Source organism: Cariama cristata, unplaced genomic scaffold, assembly GCF_000690535.1.
Source record: "Cariama cristata isolate BGI_N322 unplaced genomic scaffold, ASM69053v1 scaffold25936, whole genome shotgun sequence".
Lineage (NCBI taxonomy): Eukaryota > Metazoa > Chordata > Aves > Cariamiformes > Cariamidae > Cariama > Cariama cristata.
Window position 1 is genome coordinate 10,772 of NW_009620820.1, and position 16,606 is coordinate 27,377.

Here is a 16,606-nt window from a genome sequence, read left to right on the forward strand (position 1 = left end):
AGTGTAATTTTTGTGTTGAGTGCTTGAATAATGTTATTTTGAAAGCTAGATTCCAACTTAAACCTTTTAAGGCAAGCTTCTCCTGGCAAGGGTCCTGGGGCTGTCTGATGTTATCTAAGGCCTAGTTTGTAAAGTGAGACAGATTAACTAATTTCAGTTTGTTCCCCTTTAGACAGATGTATTAATAGCCAATTCTGTATGGTCAAAATCTTCTTTAAAAGCAAAACACTGAGAAAGGACAGAGATCAGGCCCAAGATCAAATAGCTATGGATTAGATGCAGAACATATAATCGAGGCAGTAACAAAGAACCTTTGACGACATCATTGCTGTGGCTATGAAATGGCTGAAGAAGTCTTTGGTCTTGGGTGCTACTCATCCTCTGATTTTGTATTATAAACTCAATATTAAAAACAAACACAGAAGTTAGAGGTTTAGTTGTTCTTGTGACTGTACTGATGGGATTTAATTTTGCCTTACACTAGTGAATTTCTAGAGGACAATTTTGTGTGTTGCACAAGACTTCATTTTTTAGTTCTAAGGACTGTTATTGGCACAAATTAAATGGTGAGTCTGCCAGATATTTGTACACACTAAACAGAGACTGAATACAATACAGATGGTCATAACTTTCTGCTAATATGAAAAGAATGTTTTATTTGAGATCTGGAAGTATTACTGAAACTGACTGATCTATCACTCCTGTGAAAGAAGTTTAGACAAGAAAATAGGTACTAAAATGGCCAAAGACAAGGTGTTTCTAGTGACCTCATGCATTTCTTTGCAGTCATCAAAAGCATGAATTATTTTGTTTTGTTTGTACTTATCCCTTATTATTAATTTATAGTAGTGACCGACTGGTCTATGTTCTCAATTAAACAGGTCATTCAGCACCTTATTTTGAGTTATGGCTGATGCTCAGTTTCATTTGATGGTAAAATCAGAAGCAGATGTGGATATTTGTAGTAGAAAAGGAAGTTCTCAGGATCCTTTTAACTTCCGAGTACTGTTTAGTGGGCTTTTAAGCTTTATTTATTTAAGAACCTGACAATTTATGAAAGGCCTGCAGAGCCTTGTAATGAAAAAAGTCATCTTTAGATACAGTCCATGAAGTTGATGGGAACTGGTTAAATATGTGGAACCACCTCTGTGTATGCTTACAAGTTTACAGGTCAAGTGAACAGACATTTTAAAATATATGACATTTCTGGAGGAAAAAAAGGGCTTTCAGAATGACTTTCTGGAGAGGGAAGAAGAGAGGTGTCTCCGAATAGAGGAATGTGGGTCAGGGTTAAGGGAAACAAAAATGACGTGAAATGCCACACAAATATTGAAGAGAAGAGGCAGAGCAATGCAAACCGTTACTTGGATTGTCAGCAGCTCTGGGTGGTGGCCTGTCCCTTATGTCACTGTGCTTTCACAGTGTGAAACAAAACACTAACTGGACCACCAAACATATACAGATTATTTAAAAATAGATTTATGTCTCCCCTCGCCGGCCCGCCCCCTCAGATATTGAATGTTTCTTTCTTTCCCTTGTTCTTTTCCTCTGCTGTCATACAGCAGGGATTCTGTGTCTAGAGTTGCAGCTGCAAGACAGGAGGGCCAAGCTGTTCAGTGGCTTTGTTTTGTTTTGATTTGTAGGGGCAATATGTAGCAATCCTGTCTGTTCCTCTGTCTGTTTCTGTACTTGGATCCACTGGTGCCTGAATATTTGAGTCTGTCAGGAAGCAGAAGGACAGCTTTGTGCTCTCTGACTTGTTAGCTCAATTTGTGTCTGTGTGTGACAGAGGTGCTGCCCCAAAGAGGAGGTTGTTCTTTTAGAGGCAGAGGACAGAAAAGCTGTTGGCTGCTTGCCTTGTCTCAAGGTCACATAGCTAAGGGATATTTGCCCCTCAAAAATGGTCTTTACCTGACGCTTCCCACTTACTCTAACTAATGACCTGCATTTTTTAAAAGGGCTTGGTAAGCTATTGTTCATGGGACCTACAGCCAGGGGACATTTAGTGATCACACAGAAAGACATGACGGGTTTATGTACCCTGCATGGCAGTTTGAGAGGGCATTGGTGGCAGCCTGGTTTTGTAAAGCAGAGATCCTTGCTAATTTACTAACCAGAATTAAATAGTCCTTTCTGAGATCCGTGTTGTCCTGGCTAGACTATGGGGGCCTAAGCTAGTTTGTTCATTGGCCATGCAGACATGTCCCTGTATTTAGGGAAAATGCAGAAGTTTGATTGCTATCTGCGTATCACTTGCTGAAAAACTAGGGTGATGTGTAATGCCATCCACTACCTTCATCTGCAAAGTTTGTGCAGCTTTGTGCTATGCACAGAGGGAAACAGAGCTGAAAGGATATTACTGAAATTGCAAAGCCACATCCTGCCAAAACTAAGCTTTGGTCCCGCTTCTGTACATATTATAACATAATCGCGAGTTGAAATCATATTCTGCTAGAGCAAGCTGCGTGCAGGTGGGATAGTCAGGGATTTGCACTTGCAATGTCCATTATATCTCTTAGCATTGTGCAAGTTATGTTTTCTTCCTCCATTACACAAGTTCCACAACTTGCATGTATTTGGGGCCTATTTTTCCACCTTTATTATAAATGCGATGTGCAGATTGAAAGGTCCTGTAGAGCTCAAAGACGCTACAGTTGCCAAAACCAAGTATGGATGGAACATATGTTTTTCCTCATCCTGTTTTTTGAAATAAAAGCCATTTTCACTGAAGAAGCTTGAGACAAACATCCTGAATGGAAAATTTCAGCCTGAATACTTAAGAAGTTGCGTAGAACTTTAAGTTGTTTACATTCTATTTTAAAATAACACAGTTAATGCTAAATATGTTAGGTATATGTGCTAATGATAAATAGCGGTACCTTTGCTGCCTGCAATGCCACTTGTCATAGACCGTCCGTTTCAGAATGTGTTTTGAAATGAGGCATTTGTATTTTTGTCCTACTATTTGTCTTCATATTGTCTTTTGCCTTGTCTTTATCTTCCTGATTATTTTCATTCTAGTTTTCCATTTCATTCTGGTTTTTCACTTCATTCTGGTTTTCCACTTACGACTTAAGCAACATGAGGAACGGTAGGTTTGGTTTGTGAAGGGTATTTCTGTCTGCAAGAGAATTTGGTTTCACTCCCTTTGGGATTTGCATACAAGTAGTAATGAAATCAAGCCCAACAGCAAAACACTTCTTGTCAGTCTTTCAGACCATGGAGCCAATGGTCTGTGCTTTGGTTTATGGTGTGTATGCTTGTTTTTGTTTAGTATCTACCTGAAATCTGTGCATTGCTAAATCAAAATCAAATTGTCCTGAAATATGGCCTGGCTTACTGGGAGAGGTTATAGAATCTCTGCACGTTCTTTGGACTGGCCTAACTTGGAAGCTTTTGATTGAGTTGGAAGCCAGACAATTTTACTTTATAAGTCTTACTTTAAGATTTTGCAATAAAGCTACTCAGATCAGTTCACCTCTGGTTTTGGAGTTTGTGTTTGTTAAGGTTGACTTAAACACATTTACTAGTCATCATACAATGACGTGATTTTTGGAGTATCATTCAAAGGTCTGTCAAATGTGTTCTGTTGTATTGATTGCAGCATGGTACAATGTATTATTGAAATAAACGCGGTAGTAATTTACATGCTACCGTGTTGAAAATCTGCATCTAATTCCTTCCAGGTAAGTTCACAGAGGAAGGAGAAAGTACACCTTCACAATTCCCAGCTTTAGGGCCACAGACAGCACCTGGCCACCAAGATGAGATTGGTGGTGGTCCCACATTTACTCATTACTGGACTGTGGCTATTTGTGACAGCAGTAAGTCCATAGGGTGGTTTCTAGTCCATAGCACATTAATACTGCATTTTTGCGGGCGCTCTGCCTGTTGTCCAAGAACCAATGTACTCGGAGAGTAATTAGCACTAGCACACTGTCAGGCTGGAAGGATGAAATGAGCAGGAATCAGTGGGGCATGTCCTCACTTAGGCATTAGTGAATATTGTCACAAATGTTTTGTGTGAAGTATTAGAAGGAACGATCCTTGAATCTGTAGATGGCAGCAGCATGGAAGGGACTGTGGGCAGTTTTGGTGGCCATGACAGACAAGCTAAAGTGATCTTGGCAAACTTGTAAGGGAGAAAAGCACAATTCACCAGGGGCAAATGGGGAATGCTGTGCTGGGGTTAAAATAACCAACAATACAAATGCTTGTTGGGAGGAGACTACCAATAAATCAGAAGTGGGCCTTATAATTTAGTGGATCAAAACATAAGATGACATTAAAATATGTTAGATCATCTTTGTTACCTCAGACTTTCGAGAGAAACAAAAATGTATCACTAACAGAAAAGGCGTTGCCATGGTGGGAGATACAGATAGAAGGATTTTGATCTCTTAGGAGCAAGCAGTTTGTACACAATAAAAAAACCTGAGTGTTCCTTTAGTCATTTGTTTCTTCAGCTGATTTCCTGGTTAAACTTCGTAACTAATTGTCTCTGGCTTGACATTCAGGCCTTGAATGCGTGATGCCATAGGAAACTTTGATGATTGTTGTCATGCTTTGGGTTTTGTTTTCCATGCATAAAATCACAGTTTTGAGGACTGCTTATTTTTCCAGGTTCCAGCTTCCTGGTGCAGTTGTGCTGGTAGTGAAGATTCAGTAGCTGACTGCAGGAGGCATGCTGAGGGTGCATTTAGGGAAACAAGTCACCTTGTGCATGGTCACTCTTTTGAAGCTTGTTTAACAGGCACTATACCCAAATTCTTTGCTTTTCATTTGTAATTCACTAGCCTGGCAATGAGTAGAAACTTGTTTCTAACTATTCCCATGTTCTCATCTGTTTGTAAAACCTGTTCAATTTCCCTTCATGGAGGGAGGTTTATGAAGCCTCATTGGGCACAGCTATATTTTTGCATTGCACATCAGATATCTGAGATGCTTTTGTTTTAAGACCACTGTTCCTAACAGAATCTCTTCCACCTCACTACCTTTTCCTTCATACCCATGCACTTGTATGTATGTGCTTTGTTGCATGTTATCTGCCTATGCGTACACTATTAAATTTCTTGTGGGCTTACTGGATAAACAACTCTTTTCCATCTGCCTTACATGGGAAGAGAATGACACAGCCACTGTTTTGTTTTCCAGAAGTTCAGTAGATTTCACCTTTTAGACAAGGAAATGGTAGAGGGAAGGTGGGAAGGAACATGTGGAAATACAAAATTTGCAGACCTGTGGCCATATAATCACAGTGGAAGATTTAATGGCTCATAGATTCCTCATATAAAAAGTTGATACTGTGTGTGACAGCTGTTTCAACATTTGTATCTGTGGTTTTGACTGATTCTTCACGTTTAATTGATCTGTCAATCCCTACGATTTTTCTAATTAATCTGTGGATTTATTTGGAACAAAGTAGTCACTAATAAAATACTTTTAGTTCTTAGTTAGCCTTACAAACTGTAGAGGATTTGTCCATAAATTACATACTGAAAGCCATGATAATGAGAGTGAGTGTGCCACCATTTGCAGCACATTTGCAGCACATTTTCACAGTGGGATATGGTGAGTTTTCTCTACTTGAATGGTCCAGCAAGTTTGGAACCGAATGGCGTTCATGTACTGAATGGAAAAGCAACATGGACCAAACTGGCAGCTGATATGCCTCCACATCACTCCCATTGCACTGAGACTGTTGGCAGCATCTGAACTTCAGTCCCATGGGTCTTCCACTAGATTTTCAGTGTTTTTATTACCTATTCAAACTGCAGTCTGAAGGAAGTTGCTAAAGCAGTGGTCAGAATCACTGCTGCCTGACGCCTGGGTGACTTAATCAGTCAGTGTGAAAAGTGTCTGATTTCAGATTGTGTCATGATTTCTGTGATTGTGCAGACTGTGACCATCTGAAGTGTGACTCAATGGTTGTCCTTGTCTAACCACAGGCTCTACTTGCAGATTGTTGATCTTCATTATAGAGAGTGGCTTTGCAAGGACTTAATCTAGCTGTATTATTTGAATTAAAGGATCCATATCATGGAGGAAGTAGTGTACAGATCAGCCACTGCTAACCCTTTGCTGAGGTGTGCAATTTCATTTTCTCTTCCAGCAAATATTACGGCATGCCCGTGGAAATGCCACAAAGGTGATATTTCTCATTACTGATGGATATTCCAATGGGGGAGACCCAAGACCCATCGCAGCATCCTTGCGTGAATTTGGAGTGGAGATCTTCACCTTTGGGATATGGCAGGGAAATATCCGAGAACTGAATGACATGGCATCCCATCCAAAAGAAGATCACTGTTACCTTCTTCATAGTTTTACTGAGTTTGAAGCTCTGGCACGCAGAGCTCTTCATGAAGGTATTAATGTATTAACCACACAAGTCTACAGAGAGCAGAGAGGTCTGAATAGAAGGATCTCCAGTACAGTCTTGTAATTACATTTAATGTAGTGTTGATTACTTTTTTATTTTTTTTTAATTTTTCCTCTTACTTTCTAGAAGAGGTGTTCATTCCTCAGGTACAAGAATAAACTGTGTTTAACTAACTCATCATCAACAAAACGTGAGCCAAATTCTCCTCCATGGTATATACACACTTAACTTCATTCAACTCGGTTTTGTCCACAAAGAACAGACTGTGGGCTTCGCTCAGTGTGACTTTTGCTTGAACAGATGAGCCTTGTAGTCAAATACATGATTGTCCAAAAGAGGCACCTAATACACTCCTTAGGACTAGCCTTAATGCTTGTTAGTATTTTACACAGCAACAAAAGCTAGTCTGTTCAGAAGTGGTTTAGATCTCTGTGTATATGGGTAAATATGATTTATGTTTATGACATACATTCAGTAAAACTAGAAAGAGCAAAGGGTAGAAGGAGAGTTTGGACTGTGGTTTTTACCCTTTTTTAGTATACTGTATTCTAAAAAAAGTTCTTCCTGAAAAATAGCGTAACTTTAGACTAGCAACTGAGAACACATAACTAGACCTTTGTTTGTGAGCCAGTGCTGCTTGGTTGAGCCTTAGAACATGCATCAGACTAGCCATTAGCATTTATTTGCTATGTTTAATTTTTAAAAGCATGCTACTTTTAAGTAAGAAGTGTGCTTTACTGCCATTCTGTTTGTTCCACGTAAGGTGTAATTGGTCTATGTGAATGTGCCAGAGGAAAGATTTTTTTTTTTAATATATCCACCTGGTTATACATGCTGTGACCAAATGCTCTCCTGATGCCAAAGATGGCATCCACCAAAGTGGGAAAAGCTGTCTCAGCAGCTTCTGTTGGGAGTGAAACTGCATTCTGGCAGTGTTAGACTCAAAAGAAACCGAGTGACAAAAATTGAGGATCTTTGCACCATGGATTTCAATGAGCCTTTCTCCGGAATAAGAACACCTTTTTTTTTTTTTTTACAGTTTGAGTGTAGCAAGGCTCTGCTTCATCCTGCCATGAGTACTGCTCTAGAACTAGAACCTAGGGTTTTTAAGAAGCATTTCACTAATGACATAATGTGAGACTGTGGGGGGAATTTTGTTCGGATTTTTTGTTAATAAATTAATACCATTTCAGACCTGCCCTCTGGCAGCTATATCCAGGAAGATATATCGCATTGTTCATATCTCTGTGAGGCAAATGAAAACTGCTGCGACATCATGGCAAGCTGTAAATGCGGCACTCACACTGGCCAGTTTGAGTGCATCTGTGAAAAAGGATACTATGGGAAAGGACTACAACATGAATGCACAGGTGAGTCTCATGTCTCAGTGCTTGGGTTTCTCTGTATACCCTGAATACACAGCTAATCTAGTTGAGAGCAAAATGTTGTCTTTGGGATTATGGCTATGAACCTGGATCAGAATGCATGGAAAACTCCAGCTGAAGACATAGAATAGCTGTAGCAGTCAAACTTGCCTCGTACCTTGTCTCCAGCAATCGCACAAAGTGATGCCCAGGAAAGAGGTAAGAATAGGGCAAATGTTCTGACACAGTAAAACTTGCCTGAAATGCAACTCACCAAAATTTGTAACTGGAGTTTACCGAGTCTGAGGTAATGCCTTTTGCACTCATGTGCTCTTAGTAAATTTTTCTTTCATGAATTTTGCTGATCACTTTTTGAACTTTCATGAACTTTCCTGTTTGGAAAGGGGCTGTGTATGTGGATCTTTACAGGATAAATCCTTGGCAAATTTGCAGTCAATTGAATGTTCTTTAATTCTCTCATGTTGACTTTCACTTACTAAAGAGGAAGAAAGCATTTGGGTCACTAAACAGAAACTTGTCGTCACATTTTGCTAAGATTGTTGTTACTGCTCTTTGGACAAGTCCTTTTTCTAGTATGCATTCAAAGTCTACAGTTGAAATAACAACAATTTACAGTTCTTTATGGTCAGAGAAGGTATGCAGGTTTTATCCAACTCCACTGATTTTTTGTAGGACAAAAGTTTCAAAATTGTTAGAGCTTATCTGAACTCTGTTACATTTGTTTGTGAGCTGAACAAAAGGAATACTTAAATATTTCTCAACTGGAAACAAAATACAGTATTTATATTGATCTTGTTTGTATTGTCATATTCTTACTTGTTTTCTGCGTATCACAGTTCTCATGGGATGTTTCCTCATGAGATGTGAACTGAGTGCAGTGGAGATCATGGTTATATAGCTGTTTATGAGGGCCATGCTGCTTTTTTAAATGTGATTTTCACTACATGTAGAGAATCTCTTGAAGTAACTTCTAAGAGTTGGTGGTTCTGTTCAGAGAATAGACACAGGCAGGTTTGTGACTAGAAGCTGAAGAATTCCTTCAGGGGAAGGTTTAGCGGTGGCTGTGATTGTTGTATGCCCAGATGAGGAGGATTGTAAGAATACACTGAGGGATCCAAACTATACATAAGCGCATGATGGGAGAAAGGTGTTGTCTGTCACCAGTGTAAGAAAGGGCTGAGATACCCCAGTATTTGTGTTAGGAAGTTGATTGGTTGTATTATAATCCCTGCTAGTTATCACCTTGTAATTCACCTTGTGCCTCTGGAACATCTTCCCATTGTTCTGTATTAAGAGAAGTAGGTAAGCAGGAATTCATTAGGTTTTGCATGCAACATAAGTAGGGGAATTGTCAGTGCTGGCACATTGGATCAGCATCCTATTTTATGTAAGTGGGTGCAGCTTTCTTGTGTGCTCAATTAACTGTAAACAAAGACATGCTATTCCATTTCGGTTATTTTCAGTTGTAATTCTAATTTATTTCAGACAAAACCAAGTTTTCATCGTAATTTTTTCATTTGTGTAATTCAACTCAATTTCCTCTATGGTGAGTGCCCTAGTAACCTACAGAAGAAAATAAATGCAGCATTTCTGCCTCTGTCAATAGCTTGTATCATTAAATATTGTTTTGAGCTATTCCTAATGATAGAGGGCCTATCATTTTAGAATTTCCCTTTCTACATGAAAGGATCTTCTGATGGGGTAAGCATACCTTTTGAGTGCCACCAAAAATGATAGAAGTCTGATTTCTTTAAATGGCTACTTCGCAGCTGCAGAGGAAATAATCAGCAGGTGCTTCTAAAATAAGTTTTTAAAAGGGCATGGTATTAGATACACTGCAAATAAGCTGATGATTGCATGCATCTGCTGTATATGTAAAGATAATGGAAGATGCATACATGCATTTTAGGGAGAATTTGACCTGAGTAGCTCAAGCCTGTTCTTTAAAATATGTCTGCTCTACTCCACTATTGTATTCCTCTGTAAGACAGACAGAAACAAAAGGCAGCATGTGTTCTTTAAAGGAAAAACAGGATATTTTGAAATCGTTTATTCTGAAAAGGATTCCAACCTTTTTTTTTTTTTAACGTTTCCCAGCTGAGCATAGCTGTGGCTTTATAAAGCATAAGGAATCTTAAGAATGCATCTTAACTTTTCTTCCTTGTATAATGTGCAGGAGGACTTTTGGCAAGTATACAGTGACAGGACTTATATTTTAATTGGACTACTTTTAGCTTTTGATTGGTTAAACTTGCAGACACTCTGCTAGCCTATGTTTACTTAAGACAGTAGGGCTTTTTTTAAAGAGTTTTCATTAAGACAGGAGATTGTTCTTCTGTGATATATCTGTTCTTTTTGCTGTTTTAGTTATTTTCTGTGGTTATTTTCTGTATGCTCTTGTGCTTATGCATTATACCACCTTACTGTTGTATGTGGTTTTAAATGTGAGGCATCATAATAACTATGTAAAAATTTGTAAAAGTTCTTTACTTTCCTAATTACCTGAAAACTCTCTCTCGAAAGCTTCCATAAAATAAAATAAGAGCCACATGCTTTGTGCTGAAAAGCAGACATTGACTTCAGTGTCCCACTCCTGTTCTTTCTAACGTTGTTGATGATGTGCCACAGAAAGAAGAACAGACTGACTGTTCTCTACTTTAAAAAGCAGACCAACAAAAGCTCCTTGGCCCACACTAGGAGCCTCTTGCAGTCAGAGACATCTATGACAACTGTGACAAAGAAAGGGAGAAAGAGGAAGAACAGAGGCAGTACCATAATCAGTTCCAAGTATTGTAGAGTACATAAACACCTCTTCTTCAATAATGCTTCACTTTTTTTTCTCCTTCCTTTCTTTCATTACAAATGTTGAGTTTCAAACTAGAGGCAGCCAAACAGAAATACAGAGGTCAGCAAAAATAAATCTGTGATTTCCACTATCTAAGACTGTGTCTTCCATTCCACCAATAAAAAGGTGGGCTGTTCAAGTCAACTGCTTGTTCCATGGAAAACTAAAACAATTTTCCAGATCTCCATTTGTATCTTCTTCTCTGTTTTAGGAAGTTAGCGAATATGTCTTTAACACAGCCTTTTCACACTTTTTTTTCAGCAATGGGTCTCCAGGGCAAGCTCTTTTTTAAGTGAGCTCTTGGCTTGGTTGACTTTTTAGATTCATGATGATGCAACTGAAGGATGATACCTATTATGTTCATCTCATCAGTTACCTCCTGGCAGAACCCCAGTTAATTGGGGAGGTCAGCAAACTGTTGTCTTACAACCAATAGTTTCTTTTATTTAACATGTGGACCCCATTTTTTGCAGCACAAGATATCCAAGAAGATGATGTGCAGTTGGCAGGGCAGAACTAATAAATGAAATACTTGTAGTCTATGCTAGTTATTCCTTCTTTTGTTTATTTTTGGTCCACTATTTGGGTATAATTATTGAATTGTAGAATTTCATCATTGCATGAGTATTAAATAAGTTGCCTAGGCTTTGATTTAAGAGTATACAGCATATCAGTTATCATCTGCACAGCCACTAAGGCAACAGTTTTGCCTACAAAACAGCACACGGATTATATCTGTAAAGAGCCTTTCCAATGAAACCTGAAATCATGTGAAAACTTTGACTTTTTTTTTTTTTACAAATTTTAATTCAGAATACATTCACTGAAAAACCTTTAAACTTTGAGGAAATGTAGGTCCAGCAAGGCAGGGGAGATTTGCCTTTTGTGGTTTCTTGGATTTTAGACCCAATTTTCAGCTGAGCATTTTTTCCCATGAGATTTTCAGGATTGTTCCTGTTGAGAATACAAAACAAAACCTGATGTTCATGAGTTGGATAGCTTTCTAGTTAGACCAAAAAAAGTGTTCAATATATTGCTAGCAGTTCTTTTCTTAGTCAGACAGGAAGAATTTTAATTCCAGTGATGATTCCAATGGCCTAGTCAAAGAAAGCTGAACGTCTCTTCTGCCATGCTGTGCCCTTCCTCCCTTCATTTTGATAGGAGTGTCTACTCCTCTGGAAGCTGGGTCAGCCTTTCTCAATATTGCTTTTCGGAAGGTGTTTTTTTAGCTACCCTGTAGGAGTTACTGGCTTAATGAAGCTTTACCAACAATCTTGAACTTGTCATACTGTATGTGGAAATTTTCACTAAGTTTACAAGATCTCTTCAGGCATCCAGAGTTAACAACACATACCACAGCATATGCTGTACTCTCCAGCAAGTGCCTGTCATGGATGTGAAGGAGAACCACCATCAGCACTCTGAGATTCCACTAGTAATTGACAGACAGGGAGAGAAAAGAGACCAAGAAAGGGAGTGTGAAAAAGAGAGTGTACAAAATGTCTCCGGCCACAGTAAAATCTCAGGCTAAATTTACCTGTTGAATCTGAACGCTTGAATTATTAGTTCATGGAACTGCAGATTTTCAAGCTTGTAGAACTTGGTTTCTTGCTGTCTCACAAGGCAGTGCCATTTGATGCTTTCATCAACTGAATCTGCATCTTAAAACTGGATGGAAGTTTGTTTTGGTTCCTCTTCTCTCCTTTGTTTTTAATTTCTAAATCAGAAAAATACTCTTCAGTTCTAGCTTAGCCGTCACTAGAAGGCTTCTTCTGAGACCTGCAGCAATTGAAAACTGACAAATTGAAAAAGAAGCATCTTCTTGAGGAAAATGTCAAATGGCTGCTAGTGTGTTATCTTGTGCCCCATAAACGTGCAGATACTGATAACCAAAAAGAAGAAAGCAAATAAAAATTTTAGACAAGACGAGTTGGACGAACTTGAATTACATCTGGGGGAGGAGTTGAGATGTATGTACTTAAGGAAGCATTGACTTCACTGGAGAGTCCTTGCTCTCTGTACAACACCTGTCAGTCAGTGATTCTCCCCTTTTGCTTAACAGCTATCTAATCATGAACGCTTTTCTGTAACCCTTTTGGGGGATGAGATACCTTTATATACTTTACTCTTTTATTTGTAATGTATTAATTTTAAAAAATGCTTCACCTGAGTGGAGCCTTCTTCTGTTACAGCCTCTATTCAGTGGCTTTTTGTCTGTAATAATATACAGAGGTTCTATTGTGAATATACTGTGTTAAAATGACTGGCTGTCGTGTAAGGAGAAGAGAAAACAAGAAAGCAGGGATCTAAACAAGAGGAAGGATGCAAAATACCCATGACTAAGCAATGGTGAATTGATGCCTAATTTAATACTGGCAAAAACATTCCTCACTGTCATTCTGTGTATTTTTTCTTTTTCTTACAAATTGTGTCTGACTCGTTATGGGTAACAATTTGAACATAACATCATGATGCTTAAATACAGAAGAAATGTAAATTAGTGTGTTTTTCTAGTGAGGGTATCGTAACATCAGGATGGGTAAGTACAGGAGAAATGTAAATCAGTCTGATTTTCCAGTCACAGTACTGGAAGATGAGTGGATGAGGAAGGTGGATATATGAAGCAAGTGCTATAGACAAGGCTATGGAAGTTTAGTAGGTTAATTATCTTGAAAAAAAATCTTTTTAAGACTTAAAAAAAATAATGCAAAAACATAATTAATATTTGCATAAAGACTGAAGAAAATGGCTTTTACAGATATTTTGTGTGGAAAATAAATACATCTGAAAGCATGCAGACATGCTCTTCCAGATTTTTTACATTGAAATCTGCTGTCTCAAAAATTTGTCCCCTGAAGCCCAGTATTTCCTGCTTTGCTGTTGGAAATTCAAGTAGAGATTCTCCTGCTTGTTGCTATAGGAAGCAAAGGAAAGGCTGAGTAAAAGAAGGATTTGGATGCTGCAAGATTTTTCAAAATGGAGCACACAATAGAGATAAATTTGTTTGGTTTCATAACTTAAAAGCATAATGTCAGTATATTCTTCATGTCAGGAGGGTTTTTTTTGATAGGAATGACTCTGACAGAGATGAATCTTAGCTTGCATGATACTACAGTATTTTTGCTTGCATTTTAAGTGACTTCTGGCACCAAAGTAGTTTGTTTCCCCTCTGTACAGTCTGCTTTATCAAGATGGAGCATTTCTGGCAGTGGAAGCTTCTTTTGCTGAGTTTACTCCTTGAAGGCTTGACCTTGTATCTACAGAGTGATACAGAAAAGTTTCCTAAGACACAGCGTGTATGAGGTGATAACAGGTTTTGTCAATTGCTAAAGTGTTTCTTACCATACTGTAAAACCTCTCTGATCTACTTTCCCCATGTGAAACAGTAGCAAAGCAAATTTTTTTTAAGTATGCATTTTGTGAATGTAAGTAGGAAAAAAACCTGATGAGGTTAGGATTTTATTTTTTTTTCTTTTGGGATTTAAGTATTCAGAACTCAAGTAAGGCAGATAATACAGACTTGCATGAGGGTTTTCCTTTGTTTTGGTAGAGGATTGTTGTCTTGTTTAAGATTATGTGAACCTCATAATTTCCAAAGTGGAATTTTAATCCAGATTCAGTCCATCAGAAAAACTCTTTAACAAACTGTAGAGTCACATAGTGAGCTTTCCAAACCATCATAGAAATGTGAAAGTTTTAACATCTAACCAATGGTTTTGCTTGCAAAATTGTAAAAAAAGGAGCTTTTCTTGGTCAATTTGGTACAAGTTTTTTCACCTAAAAAAATGACGCGTGCAGCACTGGTGTTTTTTAACCATATCCGTAGTTTTGATAAGCCTGGTGAAGTGAGTAAGAGTATTTCCAGTAGTGTTAATGAGTTTTGGATCAAGTCCTTGGAACTGAGTGACTCATTTTTCTCTCTTCTCCAGACCTTATGTATCAACTTATATACATCTTCTGTTGCAAAAAGTAAAATTTGAAGTAACATGATAGCTAATATGGATAATGATGTTTCATTGGAGTAGGATTTTCCTAACTCTGCACCATGTGGCTTGTTTTCTTTGCATTTAAACCTGAACTGTAGCAGAGAAAGAAATCCTAAACCTAACCAAAAACTACCAACAGAAAAGTTTTCTGTGTATACCAGCACCATTTCTGAGGAAATTCTTTAAAATGAAGTTGTAAGGTGAAGGTGAAAACCCAGATTCAGTTTTGACATGTGCAGACCAGAAAAGAAGAGGTGTAATTTTATGTCTGTGTACAGTATTGAAAAACATCTCATCCTTTCCAACTAGATGTCATCTGAGGCCTTAGAAAATAAGTTTCTATGCCAAAACAGACTCTTTCTTCTGTATTAAGTACAGAACTATTTCTGAAATAAATTTGATGGACAATTGGAAAATGATGCACAAGTTACCCTTTTTTCGTTATCTTGGAAGTGACTTCTTGTCATCACCTCAGAATGTCATGAAAATAAAACCTCTGGCCAAAGTTCATTTGTACAATTAGAGGAGAAAAATCAATCATCTGGAGGGCTTGAGAGGAGCAGAAACTGTGCTTTGAATAGAAATAGACATGACATAGAAATAGTCTCCAGCTTTCTGTGCGGATCAGACTTGGGCTGTCCCTGGAGTGCCCAGGCTCTCCTCTGGCCACAGTATAACCACTGCAGGCGGCAGTCACAATGAAGAAAGCTTGAAGTGTAATACAGCACCAGCTATGTTTAGCCTGTAGTTAAATGACTGTAAAACCTTTACTGTTAAGCCTGGGCTTTGCCTTGAGTCTCTAGAAAGGATAAAAAGCAGGCTGTCTTACCTTCATTGAGATTCTCTATGGTTTGAAAAACATCCTTTTCCAGCTGTGCAGTCCCAGGTGAAGTGGTGGTTTACAAACTTTCTGCTGAACATGTCTTCCTTAACTGCCTGAAACACTCATCAACCAGTTGTCACAGGTTTTTACACAGTTCAGGCTCATGCCATTTTAGCATAGACCTTTCATAAGCCTTGGACTGGTCTTGTGGATTTGAGACTCCTTTTCAGGATTAGGACTTGAATCATACCAGGCACTTACTGGAATAATTGTCTATTCATTGAATCCCTTAATGAAAAGGTTTTTACTGCAACATTCTTTGGTTACCCCTGTGGATTACATGGTGTCATCTTGCTTTCACTACCTTTTCAGAAACATGTAGTCAGGATGTTTTCATAGACACACGCACACACATATTATTCCTGAACTTGTGCCAGTCTCACAAATTAAAAGCAGACATCTTAACCTTCTGGGAGCCTTTAAGTAGCTTTTGTCTTAGAGAAGAAAAAATTAAAATTCTTGAAAGAGTGCAGTATATGAAATAAGATGGCAGTGTACAGCAAAGAGTGTTAATTACTGAAATTAGGAGAGAGGTTAAGAGACTTAGAGCTTTTTTTAATTAACTGTTTTGTCCCTAGTGGATCTCTGAGGTTCCAAAGCATCACCTTTAAGTACTTATGTCATTCCCAGGACGTAACTTGTACTACAGTTAACTTACAAGGTTTAGCCTTAGTGCCTGTGAGGTTGTGAATAGGTATAGGCATTCCTAGCATCAAGTTGCTCCCAAAATCTTGTCAAATCTCATTCATTTAACCAGACTGGAGCATAGCACTCTTCATGTGACAAAATCAGGCAGTCACTGTGTCTCTGCATTTGGAGTTTGATGGATTGTACATGGTGTGTTTGTCACTCGGTCAAACAAATTCGACTCTCAGCTGTCAGAATCAGTTTCCAATTGAACACAGAGTGTAGGAACATTTTCATTTAGATGTGGCGCTTCGAGACATGGTTTAGTGGATTTAGCAGGCACGGTGGCATTGGGTGTACAGTTGGACTTGATGATCTTTGAGGTCTCTTCCAACCATAATGATTCTAGGATTCTATGATTCTATTTGGCTTATGCTGTGATACTCACTCCACCCAGGCCAGTGAATATTGCAAAGGGTGTTCTCTGTAAGAATGAAT

At 38.4% G+C, this 16,606-nt stretch overlaps 1 protein-coding gene across 1 annotated transcript in view; it reads left to right on the plus strand.

The window, feature by feature from the left end:
- Positions 1 to 6,086: 6,086 nt before the first annotated feature.
- Positions 6,087 to 16,606, plus strand: part of SVEP1 (sushi, von Willebrand factor type A, EGF and pentraxin domain containing 1) — a gene marked incomplete at its 5' end in the record, with an annotated part of 107,141 nt that continues 96,621 nt past the window's right edge. The window contains 2 exons of the mRNA XM_009701735.1: positions 6,087 to 6,368; positions 7,576 to 7,752. Coding sequence (XP_009700037.1) covers positions 6,087 to 6,368; positions 7,576 to 7,752 — 459 coding nt within the window. The remainder of the gene's footprint in view (positions 6,369 to 7,575; positions 7,753 to 16,606) is intronic.